Source organism: Hibiscus syriacus, unplaced genomic scaffold (assembly GCF_006381635.1).
Source record: "Hibiscus syriacus cultivar Baekdansim isolate YM2019G1 unplaced genomic scaffold, ASM638163v2 tig00111238_pilon, whole genome shotgun sequence".
In the NCBI taxonomy this organism is placed as follows: Eukaryota; Viridiplantae; Streptophyta; class Magnoliopsida; order Malvales; family Malvaceae; genus Hibiscus; species Hibiscus syriacus.
In genome coordinates this window covers 2,052,851-2,069,098 of record NW_024063030.1, presented here as the reverse complement: position 1 = coordinate 2,069,098, position 16,248 = coordinate 2,052,851, and the positions used below count along the sequence as shown (strand labels likewise).

General features: G+C 36.1%; 1 protein-coding gene and 2 pseudogenes across 1 annotated transcript; 2 read left to right on the top strand and 1 right to left on the bottom strand.

The window, feature by feature from the left end:
* Window positions 1-777: 777 nt before the first annotated feature.
* Window positions 778-2,921, top strand: LOC120156937 (annotated as a pseudogene).
* A 2,056-nt stretch (window positions 2,922-4,977) lies between these two features.
* Window positions 4,978-7,702, top strand: LOC120157249 (annotated as a pseudogene).
* A 4,390-nt stretch (window positions 7,703-12,092) lies between these two features.
* On the bottom strand, window positions 12,093-14,705 carry LOC120156865 (bHLH transcription factor RHL1-like). The gene is made up of 7 exons (XM_039168133.1): window positions 14,081-14,705; window positions 13,904-13,996; window positions 13,678-13,830; window positions 13,512-13,577; window positions 13,125-13,190; window positions 12,966-13,040; window positions 12,093-12,621 (listed from the first exon to the last, which is right to left on the bottom strand). Exons 1-7 carry the CDS (start codon window positions 14,483-14,485, stop codon window positions 12,226-12,228), a joined length of 1,254 nt encoding a protein of 417 aa, XP_039024064.1. The 5' UTR covers window positions 14,486-14,705; the 3' UTR covers window positions 12,093-12,225.
* Between the last annotated feature and the right edge of the window lie 1,543 nt (window positions 14,706-16,248).

Here is a 16,248-nt window from a genome sequence, read left to right as displayed (position 1 = left end):
GTTGGTCTATAATTTATGTTTTATTTTTCGTTTTCTTTTTGTTTATTTTGAGAAATATATCAATTACTTCATATTCTTTCTTTTTCTATTGATTCTCTTCCGAGATGTATGAATCCATGAATCTATGTGCCTATATTGATCTTGTTCATGGATTAATGAAAATGTGCAAAAACTCTGTTTGCTCTACTATTCTACAAGTCTTTTTCTTTTTACTTATGACATAGTCACTCATTTTGATATCATTTATGTACTTCTTAAAAATTAAAATTATTATTTTATCATATTATTCTATCTAGTACTTAATAATACAATAATATATCAATTAAATAATTAAATTATATATATATATAATTGAGTTAATAATTAAGTGATTCGAATGTATTTTGAAAAAAAGGAAGGAAAAAACAATGGTGGTGAGTGAAGGTAATAGAAAAAGAAAGAATTTAAGGAAGATAAAGTTGGAACAGAAGAAGTGTTAAGGCAGGCACCCAACAAGACACGGTCTCTTTTGGCTAAAGTTTTTTGTAATAAAGCGGACTTCATTGACCAAATGACTCATTAACAAAACCCTAAATCGATTTAACTACTGGAAGGTCGTTATCCTAATTTTCCACCGTTGGATTCATGGAAATTCCTTTATGACTCGAGCTATCAACGGCGGAAACAAGGGGAGGAACCAAAAGCTAAAAACTGGACCCCATTAGGGACTACTTGATATGCATAAAGTTCAACCGGAAGGCCAGAAAAACAGCTAACGAAGAGGGATAAAACATGTAGAGATCATAAGAGGGATCATGAAGATAAAAAAAATAAAAGAATCGTTTTTTTTTTAAATTACGACGCTCCAATTCTTCAATTCCACTTCACCAAATTCCACGAAATTCAAAACCCAGCTTTAAAATCCTTGTCTTTCCAATACCCAAATCTCTGTTTTCTTCAATTTGATTAGTCTTGCCTCATTTAATTCATTTCTCATTTCTTGTTAAACCATAACATCTCCTCTTTTCATCTTAAACGCTCAATTCTGAGATCAAAATCCAAAATTCCCCTGTTTTTTAATATAGGATTCTCAGACATGGGAATCCAAAAAGACGTCGTCAAATTCAACGTAGGTGGAAGAATCTTTCAAACGACGGCTACAACACTCGCAAACGCAGGGAGGGATTCTTTTTCCGGTGCATTATTCGACGACAATTGGGACTTACGACAACATCAATCAAACAGCACCCAAGAATTCTTTATCGATCGAAATCCCGACTGTTTCGCTGTCCTCCGAACAGGCGATCTCTACATTCCTTCCAATGTCCCCGAAAGGCTTCTTTACAGAGAAGCCATGTTTTACGGCTTAATTGACCATGTCTGTTCGATGGTAACAGGTTAAAGCTATCCAGGTCAGTAACAGGGCGAGCCCCAGGTGACGGAACCGCCATCCGAGCCGGTCCGGACGGCGGCTACTGCGTAGCTCATGGTAGCATGGTTCATGTTTTTGACTGGATGTTGGAAGAACTCCCGCCAATCAATCTCTATTACCCGAGAGTCAACGACATAGGCCGGGTCAACACTGAGAATGTATTAATAAATGCTTGCGAAAGGCTAGGGAAAGGAGATGGCGGGATGGGGTTGTTCAGTTAATCAACTGGAGATTTGAGACACAAGTTCAACGTTATTCATGATAATCAAATCAAGAGTTACACTGCTGGAGCTTTGAGTTTCAGTCCAGATTATAAGATTTTTGCAAGCTGTAAAGGAAGAAGCAATGAATATGGGGTTGGAGTTTGGGACCAAGTTACCGGTAAACAAATGGATTTCTTCCACGAGAGTCCCGGCTAGTCTCTTGGTGATGCTGATAAACTACAATGGTTGAATGGTAGTAACTGTTTATTAGTTGCCACATTGTTTCCCAGAAAATATAACTGTTACATCAGTTTACTTGATTTTAGGGAGAAGAGAATGGTTTGGTCTTGGTCCGATATCGGTGCTCCATTACCCGTTGATGAGAAGAGAGTTAGATATGCTATTGCAATGGAAGAATGCAATTCTATTTGTGTAGTGAATGAGTATGATGATTTGGGGTTCATAGATTTAAGGATCAATGGTGGAAGTGTGAGATGGAGTTCCAGGAGTAGGTTGCTGAAGGGGAAAATGCCAGATGAGGCTTGCTATCCCAAATTGGCGTTGCATAATGGACAGTTGTTCTCGTCGATGAATGATTGCATTTCGGTATTCTGTGGTCCGGATTGGGTGCTAACATCTAGGCTTCGAAGAAGTTATGGCGGTTCGATCTGCGATTTCTCCATCGGGGTGACCGTCTCTTTGCACTTCACAGCGAGGAAAACGTGTTTGATGCATGGGAAACTCCACCTCCACCGGTTATATGATTCAACTCCTGGTTTGATCAATGTAGCAGTCTTTCCCTATTTTCTTTTAGTAACATAGATGATGAACTTACAATTAAAACCAAAGTCATAGTTTAGGCAAAGAAAGATTACAGCCTTAAAAGGGTGATGCTTAAAGTCCTGTGTTGTACAGAGTTTGCTTGCTGTTTCAAAGAAATGAATACTGATTGCTAAACCCCCAGTTGCAGAAGAACATATAGAAAAGCTAGAGTTCTGAGATTATAAAGTGTTCCTTCTCAATCATAATAGATGAATGAAATTGATTGCTCAACAATCGTACATCGAAGTTTTCACTTCGAGTTGCTTATGTAATAATCTTCAGCAATAAGAGTTTAACTGTGCATATTGTTGTTAACTTTCCTCTTTTTCTCTTTAGAACAGACCACTTCATATTTTCAACTTTTGACCTAGCCTTCATCAAAGTTCCATGGCAATTCGTTCGTGTTTCCGTCCGGAAAAAAATGGCGATTACATGTGAGCAGTTGTAGCTGCTTTACTTCTTATCCTGATTTGGAATAACATATGACAGAATCTTGAAGTGGTTCTTTGCAAAAGTTGGCCAAGTGGCTAACAACTTTTGTTGCATATAACAATCCCACCACAACAAACTCAGAAAGCCTCTGGCCTTTACTAGGCTTTTTCACCATTGATAAACTGGGAATAGATTCCAATTCAGATAGCCCCAAAGAGGGGAATATGATATCTCCTCTCTCTCTCTCATGTACATAAATGGACAAAAATGCGGTATAACTAAGTGTTAGGTATGACTCATAAATATACCGGTAAAGAGGATAGGGATGGTACGGTACAAGGGTTAATTTTGTAATTATGTATCAGGCTTATCTATTATAAATAGAGATGTAACTTAAACCTATGAGATATTGAATAAAACTTCTAGCGCCGCCTAAGCACCGAGAACGTAAGCACATTGCTGAACCTCGTTAAAATTATTGTGTTCTTTCTTTCTTCTTTTCCCGATTCGTCAACATTAAGATTAGGTTCGGAGTGAGTTGGCAAACTTAAAGCTACCATGACGACTATCAGGTGCCAACCAATGTCACCCTACAAATCTTTGATGTTTCCAAGCTAAGTACTGACAGATTTGGTCAATCTAACCAAAAATGATGGGGAATGTCAAAATGATGGGGAATGTCAACGTTTACATTGCTCTCGAGTCTTAATCACAATACAGTGTTCCATTCATCTGAGACAGATTTGAAAAGGGGTATACGAGGAGCCGTGTGATGCTCCTTTATGGATGTACTCTCCAGTCAAACTTAACCGTTCCCTCGATTCATGGCTTCTCGGTTTATAAATCGGGCATCGGGTTGACATAACCGTGAAATCTCAGGCCAAACCGATCTTCTCCCTTTTGACTTGGTTTGATCGCGGTTCTTTTCACATCCAAGTGCCGGATCAAGCGTTTTCATGTCGAATTAAGGGGAAGGTAGTTGAAGTGGGACGTGTTATAATTCACTAATGATGTATGTGAGCACTACAGCTCAGAAAAAGAAAGGGCCACATACCAGTGAGCTATGGGCATCTGGGATAAAGGAAGTGTCGAAACTCTCTATTGCTTGAAATATGTGTGAATACACAGGCAATTCAAGCTACAAAATAAACAATGGGCATTCCCAAAGTTAATAGCAATCCCAGTACCAGAATTTGGTGAAATCTTTGGACGATAAAGAAAGATTGCGATTCTTTTTTCTCAGCCATACTTTTAAATTTGCAGTACCGAGATGACTGATAGTTGACGCTGGTGGGTCAACTCTATTACTTAATTTATATAAACTAATGCGCCCAGGTTGTCCATTGCTTTGTACTCTAATTCTTCATCTGTCGATTGCCTTCAACGGAACAACATTATCCCAACCTACACGTTTTTGGTTTTTACACCTACACAAAGTTGGGTTATGAATCCGGTAGACTAGACCCAGCGACTCTTACATTCTTTAGTATACCACTATTACAAGGACAATGCCAAAGTCTACAAATTGGAATCCCGACCTATAAATCGTATACATATGAAGATTACTTTATATAACACTATTTTTAAACCTATTTTCTTAATTAATTCTCGGATATTTCTATTTCCTTAATCAAATATTACGAACAGCTTGATTAACTGTAAGCTGCACTTATTGATTTAATTAGTATTTTAGATTTATTACTCTTAATAAGATTATCAAAATAAATAAAATACTTTCCTGTGTTTGGGTGCTTAATTAGGTTCCTTTTATGATGATTAATCCTTGCGTTTTGCTGTCCTAAGAGCATTTGTTTTTACCTAATCACCACACCAAAACATGGCCAAACGGTGACAATCTTCAGTCTTCACCGACCGGACCGTCAGGATTTTCTGTTGATTTGCTTACATGAGCAATCTATGTTTTCCGGTGCTCTGGTTTTGCTGTAACGATTAAACATAAACAAATAAGTTCAATTGGTTGCATAAACAATCTTCAGTCTTCACCGACCTCCATTGCTTCATCTTGAACTCTCTTTATCCAATCATTAACATCCATGTCGCACTAGTACTCAATTACCCTGATTAAGGGTAAAGCCAGGCAAGATAAATAGGAGAGAGATGAGTTTTAGAAGAGGAGAAGCTAAGAGCAGTGTTGTTGCTGCAGGGTCAGTGTGGGAAACTAGAATGAAGAGCGATGAAGTTAAAGGTGGAATTAACGTTTTCAATGGTGATGAAAATGGCAATGGTGGTGGCGCTACTGGTAATAAAAGATTGAGCTTGAAGAAAGGCCAAACCATTGGCGGCGTTGTGGGCAAGAGAAAGACGTGGAAAAACGAAAGCTTTGGAGGGTTAGAGAAAAACCCAATTCAGATTTCCAAAAGCGAAACCCAAATTCAGGTACCTAAAGGGAGATCTTTGGAGCATTGCAAAGACTTGACTATTGATGGGGTTTATAAGAAGAGTCCAGTTCAGGAGAATAAAAGCGTTGATGGAACTGAGAGAAGCCCATTTCATATGAAGAAGACAAGTTCTGAAGTCCCCAAAAAATCTGCTGAGCGGAGCAAAGAAGGTAATGAAGCTGGTGAAAGAATGGAGATTGGAGGGTAATTCAGTTCAAATAAGGAAGGCAAAATCAGATCAGTCGGTAAGTGATGGAAAAAGAGAAGAAGGGAATGGAAGTGTTTTGGTTTTGGTTAATCAAAAGGAGGGAAATAATGTTTCCATTGAAGAAAATGTGAAGAATGGATCTGAGTCTTGAGGAGAATTGTAAAGAGTTTTGGTGTGTGCCTAGAAAATGCCATTACAAGCAATGGAAATGTGGTAGGATACTAGGATCATCTGCTGAAGTATCAGTTGTTGATGATGATGAAGACTTTTCTGAAGAAGAGGAGGAAATTGTAAAGAGTGCTGAAGACATCAAGGAAATGAATATACCAGAGAAGAAGCCTGACAAAGTAACTGACGAAATGAAGAAATTACAAGAAATAAAACCTGCAAAACCTGTTAAAGTGAAGAAGTTACAAGAACATAAGCCAAGCAAAGTTGTTAATGAAGTGAAGAAAATTAGCCAATTCCATAATAGAACTGCACCAGTTGTAAAATATGCCACTCCACTTTACAAAACTCCTACAAAAGTTGCAAAATCTTCTCCTTGTAAGTGATTGTTTCTATTTGATGCTTCCCTCACTGAGATAAACATTGTTTTACCTCTCTGAATGTTTCTGACCTTGTTGCTATATCCTTCAGCCTCAGGTGATTATCATTACCAGAGCTTCCAACAAACTAGGAACAAAGGGCAGAATCTAGGTGGTAAGATCAACAAGTTCCATAGCAGCAACTTGTTTAATTCTTCTTATCCGTGTTTGTTAATCCTTCGGTTGATTTAGCAATGTGGAGAGATGTATCGAAATCGGCATTGGTGTTCAGGATGGGAACATTTATCATCATCTTATCTTCTTACACACAAGACCTCAACATCAGGTTTCAGATTTCGAATTTTACCCTTTTTTGTTGCCATGTTTATCTAAATTACTGAAACCGTGGGTTGATCAATGCCTCATACAGCTTTATTTCTGCAATTTCCTATATGTGTCTTGTTTACCTTGCTGCCATATTCCTTTACAAATCAACGATCTGCAGGTGAAAAGCCTTCAATCGTATTCCATTAATTATGAAATTACTGAAATTTAATTGGTAAGCTTGTGTTCTCTTTGTATGAAATTGCAGGGGAGTTGTGGATACAAATGAATCAAGCTATGTGGTTGGAGAAGAAGAAGCCTTTTGGTTACTTAAATTGGTCCTTACTTGAATGAGTTGTTGATAAAGCCGAGAGCACTTTTTTTCTGGTGATCCTGCAACAATTATGAAAGTAATAAATTTCCCATTTTCAACCATTTCTTTTTTCTTTTTCTTTTTTCTCATTTTCATTCAAATAAAAAAAAAGTTGATCCACTGGGACAATTTGCAGTTGGCAGTGCTACTGTTTGTTTTGGCCAGATGTGGCAGCTTTATAACCATCTGGAAAATGACCAAACTGGGTCAGTTAATTTGCATCATAAAACAAAGGGTTGTCTGGTTTTTATCCCAAGAACACTGTCGGCTTTTATAATAAAGGTCTCAAATTTTTTACCGCCCTGAGCCTAAAGAGTAAAGACAAACTGTTAAATTCTTATAGTGAAATGAAATCTGAAAGCTTCTTTTTATTTCAATTGACGCGTGGTTTTTACCTCAGGATTTTTGGCGTTTTCACAGTTCCAAAAGACTGCTCTGCTTTTTCGCAGCAATCAACTGCCGAGGGTACAATCCCATCCCCCACTAGAACTTCCAAGTTAAGGAGCATGTTATTAGGTTTGGTACCTGCAAAAAGGAATGTAGGAGATAAAACACACTATAAGCCACCATAAATACTCCCAACTAAGACGGAAATGGGACTGGAACCTTCCACAACCTATACCCCACCTTCATCTTTATCACTATGATTAATTTCCTGTCAGCTTGTCATAGAAAAACACTTGCTATCAACTGTTATCCCTCATCGATCATAACTCTGTGTTCAAATTAGAAGAGATGAACCATCAACAACCAACAAGACAAAATTATTCATATGAATCAAGACATCTTAAACGCTTGTGTCTGTTGGTTTGTACTCCTTATTCACATAATACAATGAGCCTCAATACGATTTTGATTTATGTTTCAGTGTAGTGATGTAGTTGTTGCTCCTCTCAATACAGCAATAGCTTCACACACTACTATAATGCCACTAAAGGAGAGTATCAAATATCCGAGGTTGATGCAGGACAATGAATTCATGGGATCACTACATGCACAATAACAAACTAGTTTCTCCAATAAACTTGAGCAACGAGAAATCTCATTACACCATTCCACTATCAAGTTATTACTTCTGTTACATTAACTTAGATACGAATACGTATTCGACATGAGATGCTCCAGAATATGACCAACAATTAATCGAAATCTCGGACCTCATGAGAAGACAACTCTCTTCCAATAATCAAATATATTTGAATTTGAGCCCCTAGAATATGACCCGATTATCTTTTTGTGAAGTCACTATTAGGTTATTACTTATATGGACTTAGATACGAATATCCAACACGAGATGCTCTAAGATATGGCCAACAATAAACTGAAATCCCAAACCTCATGAGAAGATATTTTTCTTCCAACAATCTTATATATTTGAATTCGAACCCCTAGAATATGACTTTGATATCTTTTCAAACATCAAATCTCGATTCAAACATAGAAAAATGCGTTAATTTCCCCAGATTGAAGACCGACCTCAACATTTTCAGCAAAAACAGTACTAATCCAACACAAGGAGTTCAAAATGGTTACCTGGATGATGAACCTGTGCCAATTACACAAAAAGCTCATCGGCTCCTCTAAATGTCAAACAAAGTGCTGAGTTAAAGCAACTGCAAGCATATTTACTACTTAAAAAAAATCAAAAGACCAGGTTTTTAGAAAGATGAAAGCTAGGCTCTTGACGATGCAGAAACACAAAATAAAGAGCCAAGAACCTTGAAAAATCACCATGAAAACAACAAAATGAAGAGGAAAGAGGGTTTTAAACAAAGGGTAAAGCCTGCTTTGTTTTTATCTTGTGTTTTGTGCATTGACTCGTTCTTATCCGAAGAGAAAGAGCCCCAGAAAGAATTACATGTGGGTGGTTGTAAATATAAACAAAAGAAAATAATAATGATTGTGTGATCTTGTGAGGGGAACACTACTTGTGCAAAGCTGAGAACATATGGCTGACAGAAGAGAAGTGAGCACAAACTTGCAAAGTATGCAAGTCTTCACACAATTGCCCGCTCGTGCTCGCTCTCTTCTGTCAGTTTCTTCTCTATAGTTACTACAAGTAATATCCACCTCTTAGCATCATTAACTGCACTGCTCTGGAACAATAAAGGACCTGAAAATCATTGCAAGCAACCCTTTAAATGTGCCAAAAACAGATGAACAAGGAACATCTACCATCTGCTGTGCTATGTACTGAGATTATTTTTCTTTTGAGACTCAACTCAACACACAGATCTGAGATCATGGTGTGTGTGTTTTTGACAACCCTTTTCTGGTTCAACCCACAATGACTTTACATTTTAAGACATAAAAAGTAGGAGAAAGACCAAAAAGCCTTGCATCATTTTCAACCCAAAACCAACCCACTTCAACCTAAAAGTCTAAAACCCTTTAACCTTACTATCATTCTCTTCAATAATGCAACCCTTTATTTCCTTTTAGCTTTCCCTCAGCTGCTGCATCCAGCAATGGATTTAGGGAGATGCCGCATCTCTACAAATTTTAAATTTTATATATTTTACATATTTTTTAGTATTTTTTATTAATTATTTAATTCCATACTTCCAGACTTTTTATAATTTTGTATCCTTACATTTTTAATATAAATTTTTAAATTTATACTTTTATATTTGATATAAATTTATGCGTATGTCTGGTTATATATAATATATTTAATGCCACTCAGTACTCACTTATTGGGCTCCTATACATTCCAAAAACTCAAGTTTCAGAGCCTGATTTGGACAAATACTCAAAATTAATTCACTGCTACGGCCTACGGTAGAAGATGCAGACAATATACACGAAACATGAAATGAGAAAACCATTGTCGAAAGCATGTTTAGTCTTGATTGGTTGTGAAGAAAGTAAGGACACGTGGAGTGTTATAAATAGGTTACGTTAAGGATTTGTCTGACAGAAAAGGAGTTATCTGGACCGTACGATTAAGCATCATCAACTCATCAGTGATGTTACTTGTCAATCAGGAAAGATGACCATAAGTGATTCAATAGGGGGTTGGGCCATTTGTGAAGATTGGACCATCATGGTCTATTTGATTGGTTTATTCCAAACATGCACGAAGACCTCTTTTATTTATATCTTCTGCTGGTGTATTCATGGAATCTTATTGATTTTCCATATCTATTGTGAAACATTAGACTAAAGTGACCTGGATATGCCTGTGCCACTTCCCTGCTTATGTCTGTTTTCCATTTCTACAATTTGGCTTCAACAAGGATTTGATTCATGCCTCAAATGTAGTTTACGTGCAGTTCTTTTTTATCCCCGATTATAGGATTTTTTTAATCTCTTTACTATTAAAAGTTACAAAATAGTCTTCCGACTATAGGACAATAGGACAATGTTTGTGTCTTTTTGCATATTTTACTCCATTTTTTTCTATATAGGTTTAACACGTGGTATCTGTCTGTCATGTTATACTCTGTGTAGACATGCACACACAACATTAAATTTGTGACGAGAGGTGGTGTTGGGAAAGGAATGAGAGAGTGAATCCTGAAGACAGCTAATAAATATTTTTAAACTATTGAATGTACTTGTAGAAGAATACTTATGATTCTGTAATCTGAACCACCTCCTTGTCTAACGGTGTTCATTTTCCCCCCGTATGAATTTAGACAATGGAATAGTAGCTAAAGTATTCTCCGTCATAGAAACAAAAGTAGTGGACTTCATGTCTCTTAATACTCCCATGTGCCTGTTGTGGATGTATAATTTTATTAGATGTAAATAACATCTGTTGAAGCAGAGCTTCGGGATTATCTTTCTCTATCTCATGCAGGCAAACAAATACTGTGAAGAGATTGCTGTATAAGGGATAACAATAATTTTATATTATGAATGAAAATAAATTATTAAAAAATATTTAAAAAAATCTAAATTATAGAATAATTTAATTTTTTTTTTGAAAAAACAACAGCCTAGGCGGACCCTCATTCCAAGCGTACGCGCGAGTTGTTGCTTTACCCGAGTTTTAGATATGGTGAAGAGTTTAGACATAATAAAGAATTTTTTATTAAAAATAAATGTTTAATGTTTTTCTCCGTTACAGTTTCATGTGTCTAACGTTTTTTCTGTTGTACTTTTAGGTGCTTACACAATAAAAATAGTTAAAAAATCATTAAGTGACACATGTCATATTTATATTTTGACTTAATGAAAAAAATGCCTAAACTATAGCCTAATTTAACTTTAGGTGCATGAAAAAATTTTGACGAAAAATAGATGCATATCTTTTCCGACATTACACTTTTAAGTGCTTAGGTTGTAACAACCATTAAATTCGATCGTTAATCTGACACATGTCGCGTTTATATATTTTTCAAAATCTTTATTTTTAAAAGAAAATAAATTATTATTTTAAAGTTGATTTTTCTCTTCCCCAATTGCATTCAAAATCCTCTCAATAAATCTCTAAAGTTAATTTAAGGGAAGAATGATAAATTTGAAATTAAGGTTAGAGATTTAGGTATTAGGTTTAGGGATTTAAGTTTGGATATATGGATTTAAGGAGATTGGGACAATAACAAGAAGGATGGTACGAAGTGGAGGTCCGACGATGGGTAAATGGTTGTTCGACGATGATGGAGACGGCCGATGATGCCCGACAATAGTTGATAATGAAGTTGAAATGAGAGATTTTAGGGTTGTATGATTTTTTAAATTTTTTAAAAAATTGATTTTTTAAATTAATAATATTATTAAGTTTTTCTTTTTTAAATAAAGATTTATAAAATTATATAAACATGACACATATCACTTAACGGATTTTTTTAATGGTCATTATAATTTATGCACCTATAAGTGTAATGTAGGAAACGTTAGTCACCTATTCTTAGCGAAAAATTCTTTAGTTACCTAAAGTTAACTTAAGGTATTTGGACACTTATTTTTTACATTAAGCCAAAATACATATATGACATTTGTCATTTAACGATTTTTTTTAACTATTGTTATTACAAATGCACATAAAAGTATAACCGAGAAAATAACATCTAAAAAGTATAACGGAAAAACGTTAAATACCTATTTTGAGGAAAAAATTATTTAAACACTTAAAGTTTAAAATATAATTTAGAATTAAGCCTTTAGGATAACTTAGTTGATGGCCACTTCTTCCTTTCTTTTTGTTTATTTAATTGTTCTAAAAAACCTTTCTGTTCGTCAAACTTTTAATTAAAGCGAAGATAAACGAACGTAGCTCGGCCGTTGACCTGTAACATAATCCATGTTCCTTTCATTTCTCAGTACAAAATACACACCACTAGCTTAAATTTAAAGAACATTAACTTTATAATATAATATAATAAAGTAAGGAAAAACAAAACAAAACAAAAAATTATTTAATAGTAATATTTAAATAACAATAACAAGTTGTTCTGAGGATTGGGTTGATCCTCTTCTTCCTTTTATTTCTTGTTGGAGTTGGTCAGGTTAGCTGCTAGGCTTTGGCTTAAAGCTGCCTTTTTTACTTTTTGTTCTCTTAGTAAGTCAACGCCGTCATCACGGCTCGGAAACGGAGGTAGCATCTTTAACGGAACCGTCGAAACCGCCGTTACCCCTAGTAGCTGAGTGGACAGTTAACACAGACATGTTAGGCGAGGAAGGCCCTTCCCCGTTGGATTGAAGTAAAGGATGGTTGCCGTCGCCGCCTTTACTTGGGCTCGCATTGCTGATCATAGGATTCCTGGAATGACACGTAGCGGTGGAGATGGCGGTGGCGAGGGAAATGGGCATGAGGCACAGACCCTTCCCTTGCAAGTACAGCATGGCGGAGCCCATGTCCTCTTCCATAAGTTTGGCCACTTGGTGCTCCGTCACCGTTAATTGATTGCCGTTAGAATTCCGCTGAAGGGACCCACCACCGTTAGCGGTCGTCTGAACACAATCGCCTCCTCCCTGCAACGACAATAGAACATAATACTTTTGTATTTTTACAGTCATTATATTATTTAATCTACAAAAGAGATGCTCCGACAAAAACTAAACCCTAAAAAAAGAAAGAAAAACAAATTAAAGTTTGAGAGAGAGAGAGAAGGGGGAAAAGAGGAATCTATGACAGTGGGGGGCAAGCGTGCTGTGCTTTCGTTTTGTCTTTTTGTCGTGTGATTTTAGACGAAGAGGATGAGAAACAGCATGAATGACTTAAACAAGACAAGAAAGAAAGAAGCCTCTTGTTATGTTTTCCCCATGAAATCATACGTAAAAGATGAAAACGGTTAGTATTTTCAACTAGGGTTTACCTCAGAAGGCTTATCAGCAACAGGGGGAGCAACGGCACCGGCACCGGCGCCTCCCAATCTGCTCATACTCAGAACCTGCATAAGTAAACAGAAAAAGAATTTAGTTGTCAGAAAGGCCCATACATATATAATCAAGTAAGAGAGAGAGGGGGGCAAAACCTTGACTTGGAGCTGGAGGAATTTGACATAATCTATTATCTCATCAAGCATTGAAGCTTTATCTGTCTGTCATTCCACAACCCACAAAATCAAAACACTCGTCATTCTTAATAATCATAAACATGTAATAATATGGTTTAATTATTTCCCCAACTAACACTTTAATTTAATTATTAAAGATCATAATGAAGCTTAAAAATAAATAATAAAAAAATTCTAAAATCTCATACATTCAGTTACTAATTACTCCTCTTTATCTGGAGCAAGGGTCGGGATCGGGATCAACTAACATTAAAGCTACTGACTGTGATAACCAATTTATCCTACTAACTGACACCTGTCCTTATATTTTGAGCTTTCAAGCCAGAGACGGGAGCGAGTGTGTACCTTATTGGCATTGGGAACCAATTCTTGAAGAGCTTTCATTCTCTCTGCAATTCTCTCTCTGCGTAACTGCCAACACGTATCGTTTCAGATATCATTTTTGAGCTTCTTTTTTTATGGTACTAATGTATTGTACGATGAAAGTAACATATATAAAGGCTTTGCTTACTCTTTCAGCGATACTGTGGGGGTCGGTAGCTTGACCTCTTTTTGCCCTGACTCTCTGTTTGGGTTGAGCCGGAGTAGCTCCGGTCGTCGAACCACTTGCCTGAGTTTGGTTCATTTCTGTTCCGGCCTTTGCTCCAACTCCAAGGTTTGGTGTCTGCATATCAATAAAATACATTAGCCCATTGAGGTTCGTAATGTTTCTTAATTAAGAGAAAATCAAGGCTTGCCTGAGGATGGTGAAAATGCTGAGATTGATTGGTCCCATGCAAAGATCCAGGACTAAAACCATTGTACAAATTTTGCATTGAACCCTCTCCACTCTGCAATCGTTTATTTGTATATCTATAGCTCAGTTATACTCTAGTCAAAGACGAAACCAAAGAGAGGCAAAAACTGACGTGAACCTGATGATGAGACCCGGCAGCAGATCTACCATCCAAAGACAAGGGCATAGTCGACCCTCCTCCTCCTCCTCCTCCACCACCGCCGTTGATTTGATGTTGTCTAAACTTGGATGCCAGAATCTTATCGTAATGGAAGCCGACATTATCGTCGGGATTAGAAGCTCCGGTTTCATCGGATTTTGGGGGGTCCCAAGGTGACTTGAGGTCGGACCATGGGCAAGAAGGGAGAATAGAGAGCATCTGTTCCAAGAAGTCATCTTGGGATGATGTGGGATCCAAGTCTGGGTTTTGCATCTGCTGGTGACTGTTGCCGTTGCCGTTGACTTGAAGGTCTTGGAGATGGATTTGCTGAGTCGGGTTTAAGAGGGAGTTCATTGCTTGCATCTCACGGCTACAAGGCTGCATAATTCTCCGAAACAGCTGTTTCAAATTAAAAAAAGGGTAAAAAGAGAGCTAGAAAAAAGACAAGACTTTGAGCAAGTGTTCAACTGTTTATAGTTTATGATTTAGAGAAATGGAAACTGAGAGAAGAAGCATGAGAGGGGGTTTTAGGATTGGGAATGATTTTGATTTCCTTTTTGTGGCTGCCGAAGACTGAAGACGGAGGGCTTGCTCTTCGGTGGGTTGGGTTTGGGATTATAAATATAGAAAAGGAAGAGGGAGAATGAGAAATAGGTATTAAAATTCATCATTAATTAATAACAATTTCCACTAATGGTAATTAAGGTTGAATTAAATTACCAACTCTTCTCTAATCCTACGGAACACCTTATTACGTGTCCTCTACTGAAAGCGAGTTTGTTTCTTTTATCCTGACCGCGAGTAGGGCTTCCCACTCCTCCCTTAACAATTTCAGAGCCCATTATTTATTATCTTATTCTAGTTGTTAATATCCTTTCCTTATCTTCTTTAATTCTGCCCTTATTTTCGGTGAGTTTATTGAATTTACAAACATATCTTCACCTGCAGTCTCACATTAAAAAAACATTATTTTGTTAAATCAAATCTGAATTTTTGTAAGATATATATATATATATATATACACGACTATGGATGGGATTAACTTGAGTGTTTAATTGACTTGAATTTGATTTAAGTATTACATTTTTTTATTTATTATTTAATTCCACTTAAATTTAGAAAAAAATTATATGATTCAAAATTAAATTTGATTTTGTAGAGTAAAATTTTACATCTAATCTGACACTAATATATATACATATTAGCTTTATTCAATAAAGTAATTATCTAATTAAAAAGTATATAAATATATTATTATAATTATTTTTAAATATGTAAGAGATAATTATATTTATTGTTTCAAGTTATGTGGAATGGATTTTTCATTTTAAAATCAAACCGATATTATTTTTTAAAAAACTTAATCTTATTAAATTAGATCGAAACTTGTTGAGTTTGAATCAAACGACTATTTATATATTATATATTATATATTAATTTCTTTTTTTGAATAGAAGCCTCTAGTTTTATTAGAAAGTGAATATCCAAGATTACAATAAGAGTTTACAACTATTATTGCAAACTAAATACATAATTTGGACATTTTCCTCTAACATTCAAACTAGCCACTTTAGATCATATAAGGACATACATGGTAAAGATACTCAAATAAAAAATAGATACAAGCAAATATAACTGCATCGTCAAATGAACCACAAGAGGGGACTGAGCTATTGAAAAACCATCGAGAACTGTAAAATCAGAGCCGAGCGTTGTGAGAAACTATCCACTATCGTAAAATCGCGTATCCAAATTCAATCATAGGGTCCATAGTAGGGAAGAACAATTGGATTACAAATAAATGTCATCTTGATCAGCCGTGACATCGTCAAATCCAACTCTGAGAAAACATAAAATAAAAAGAACAACTAAATGACCGAAAAACATGCCACAAAGACAGAGAAAAACGTGTCATAAAGACAGAGATAAACGTGTCAAAAAGATATAATTATTCTTATAAAAATTTAAAAAGAAATAAAAAAAGAGAAGAGAACCGACGGTCGGCAACCAACATCAAAATCGATGTCACCAGCAGCTAAACAAAATTAAAGAAAAAAAATTAATCTGATCTATAGAAAGCGTATAAACTCTAAATAAGAAAAAAAGAAAAGGGAGAGAGGATGGAGAGCGGCTAGGGTTTATTACTT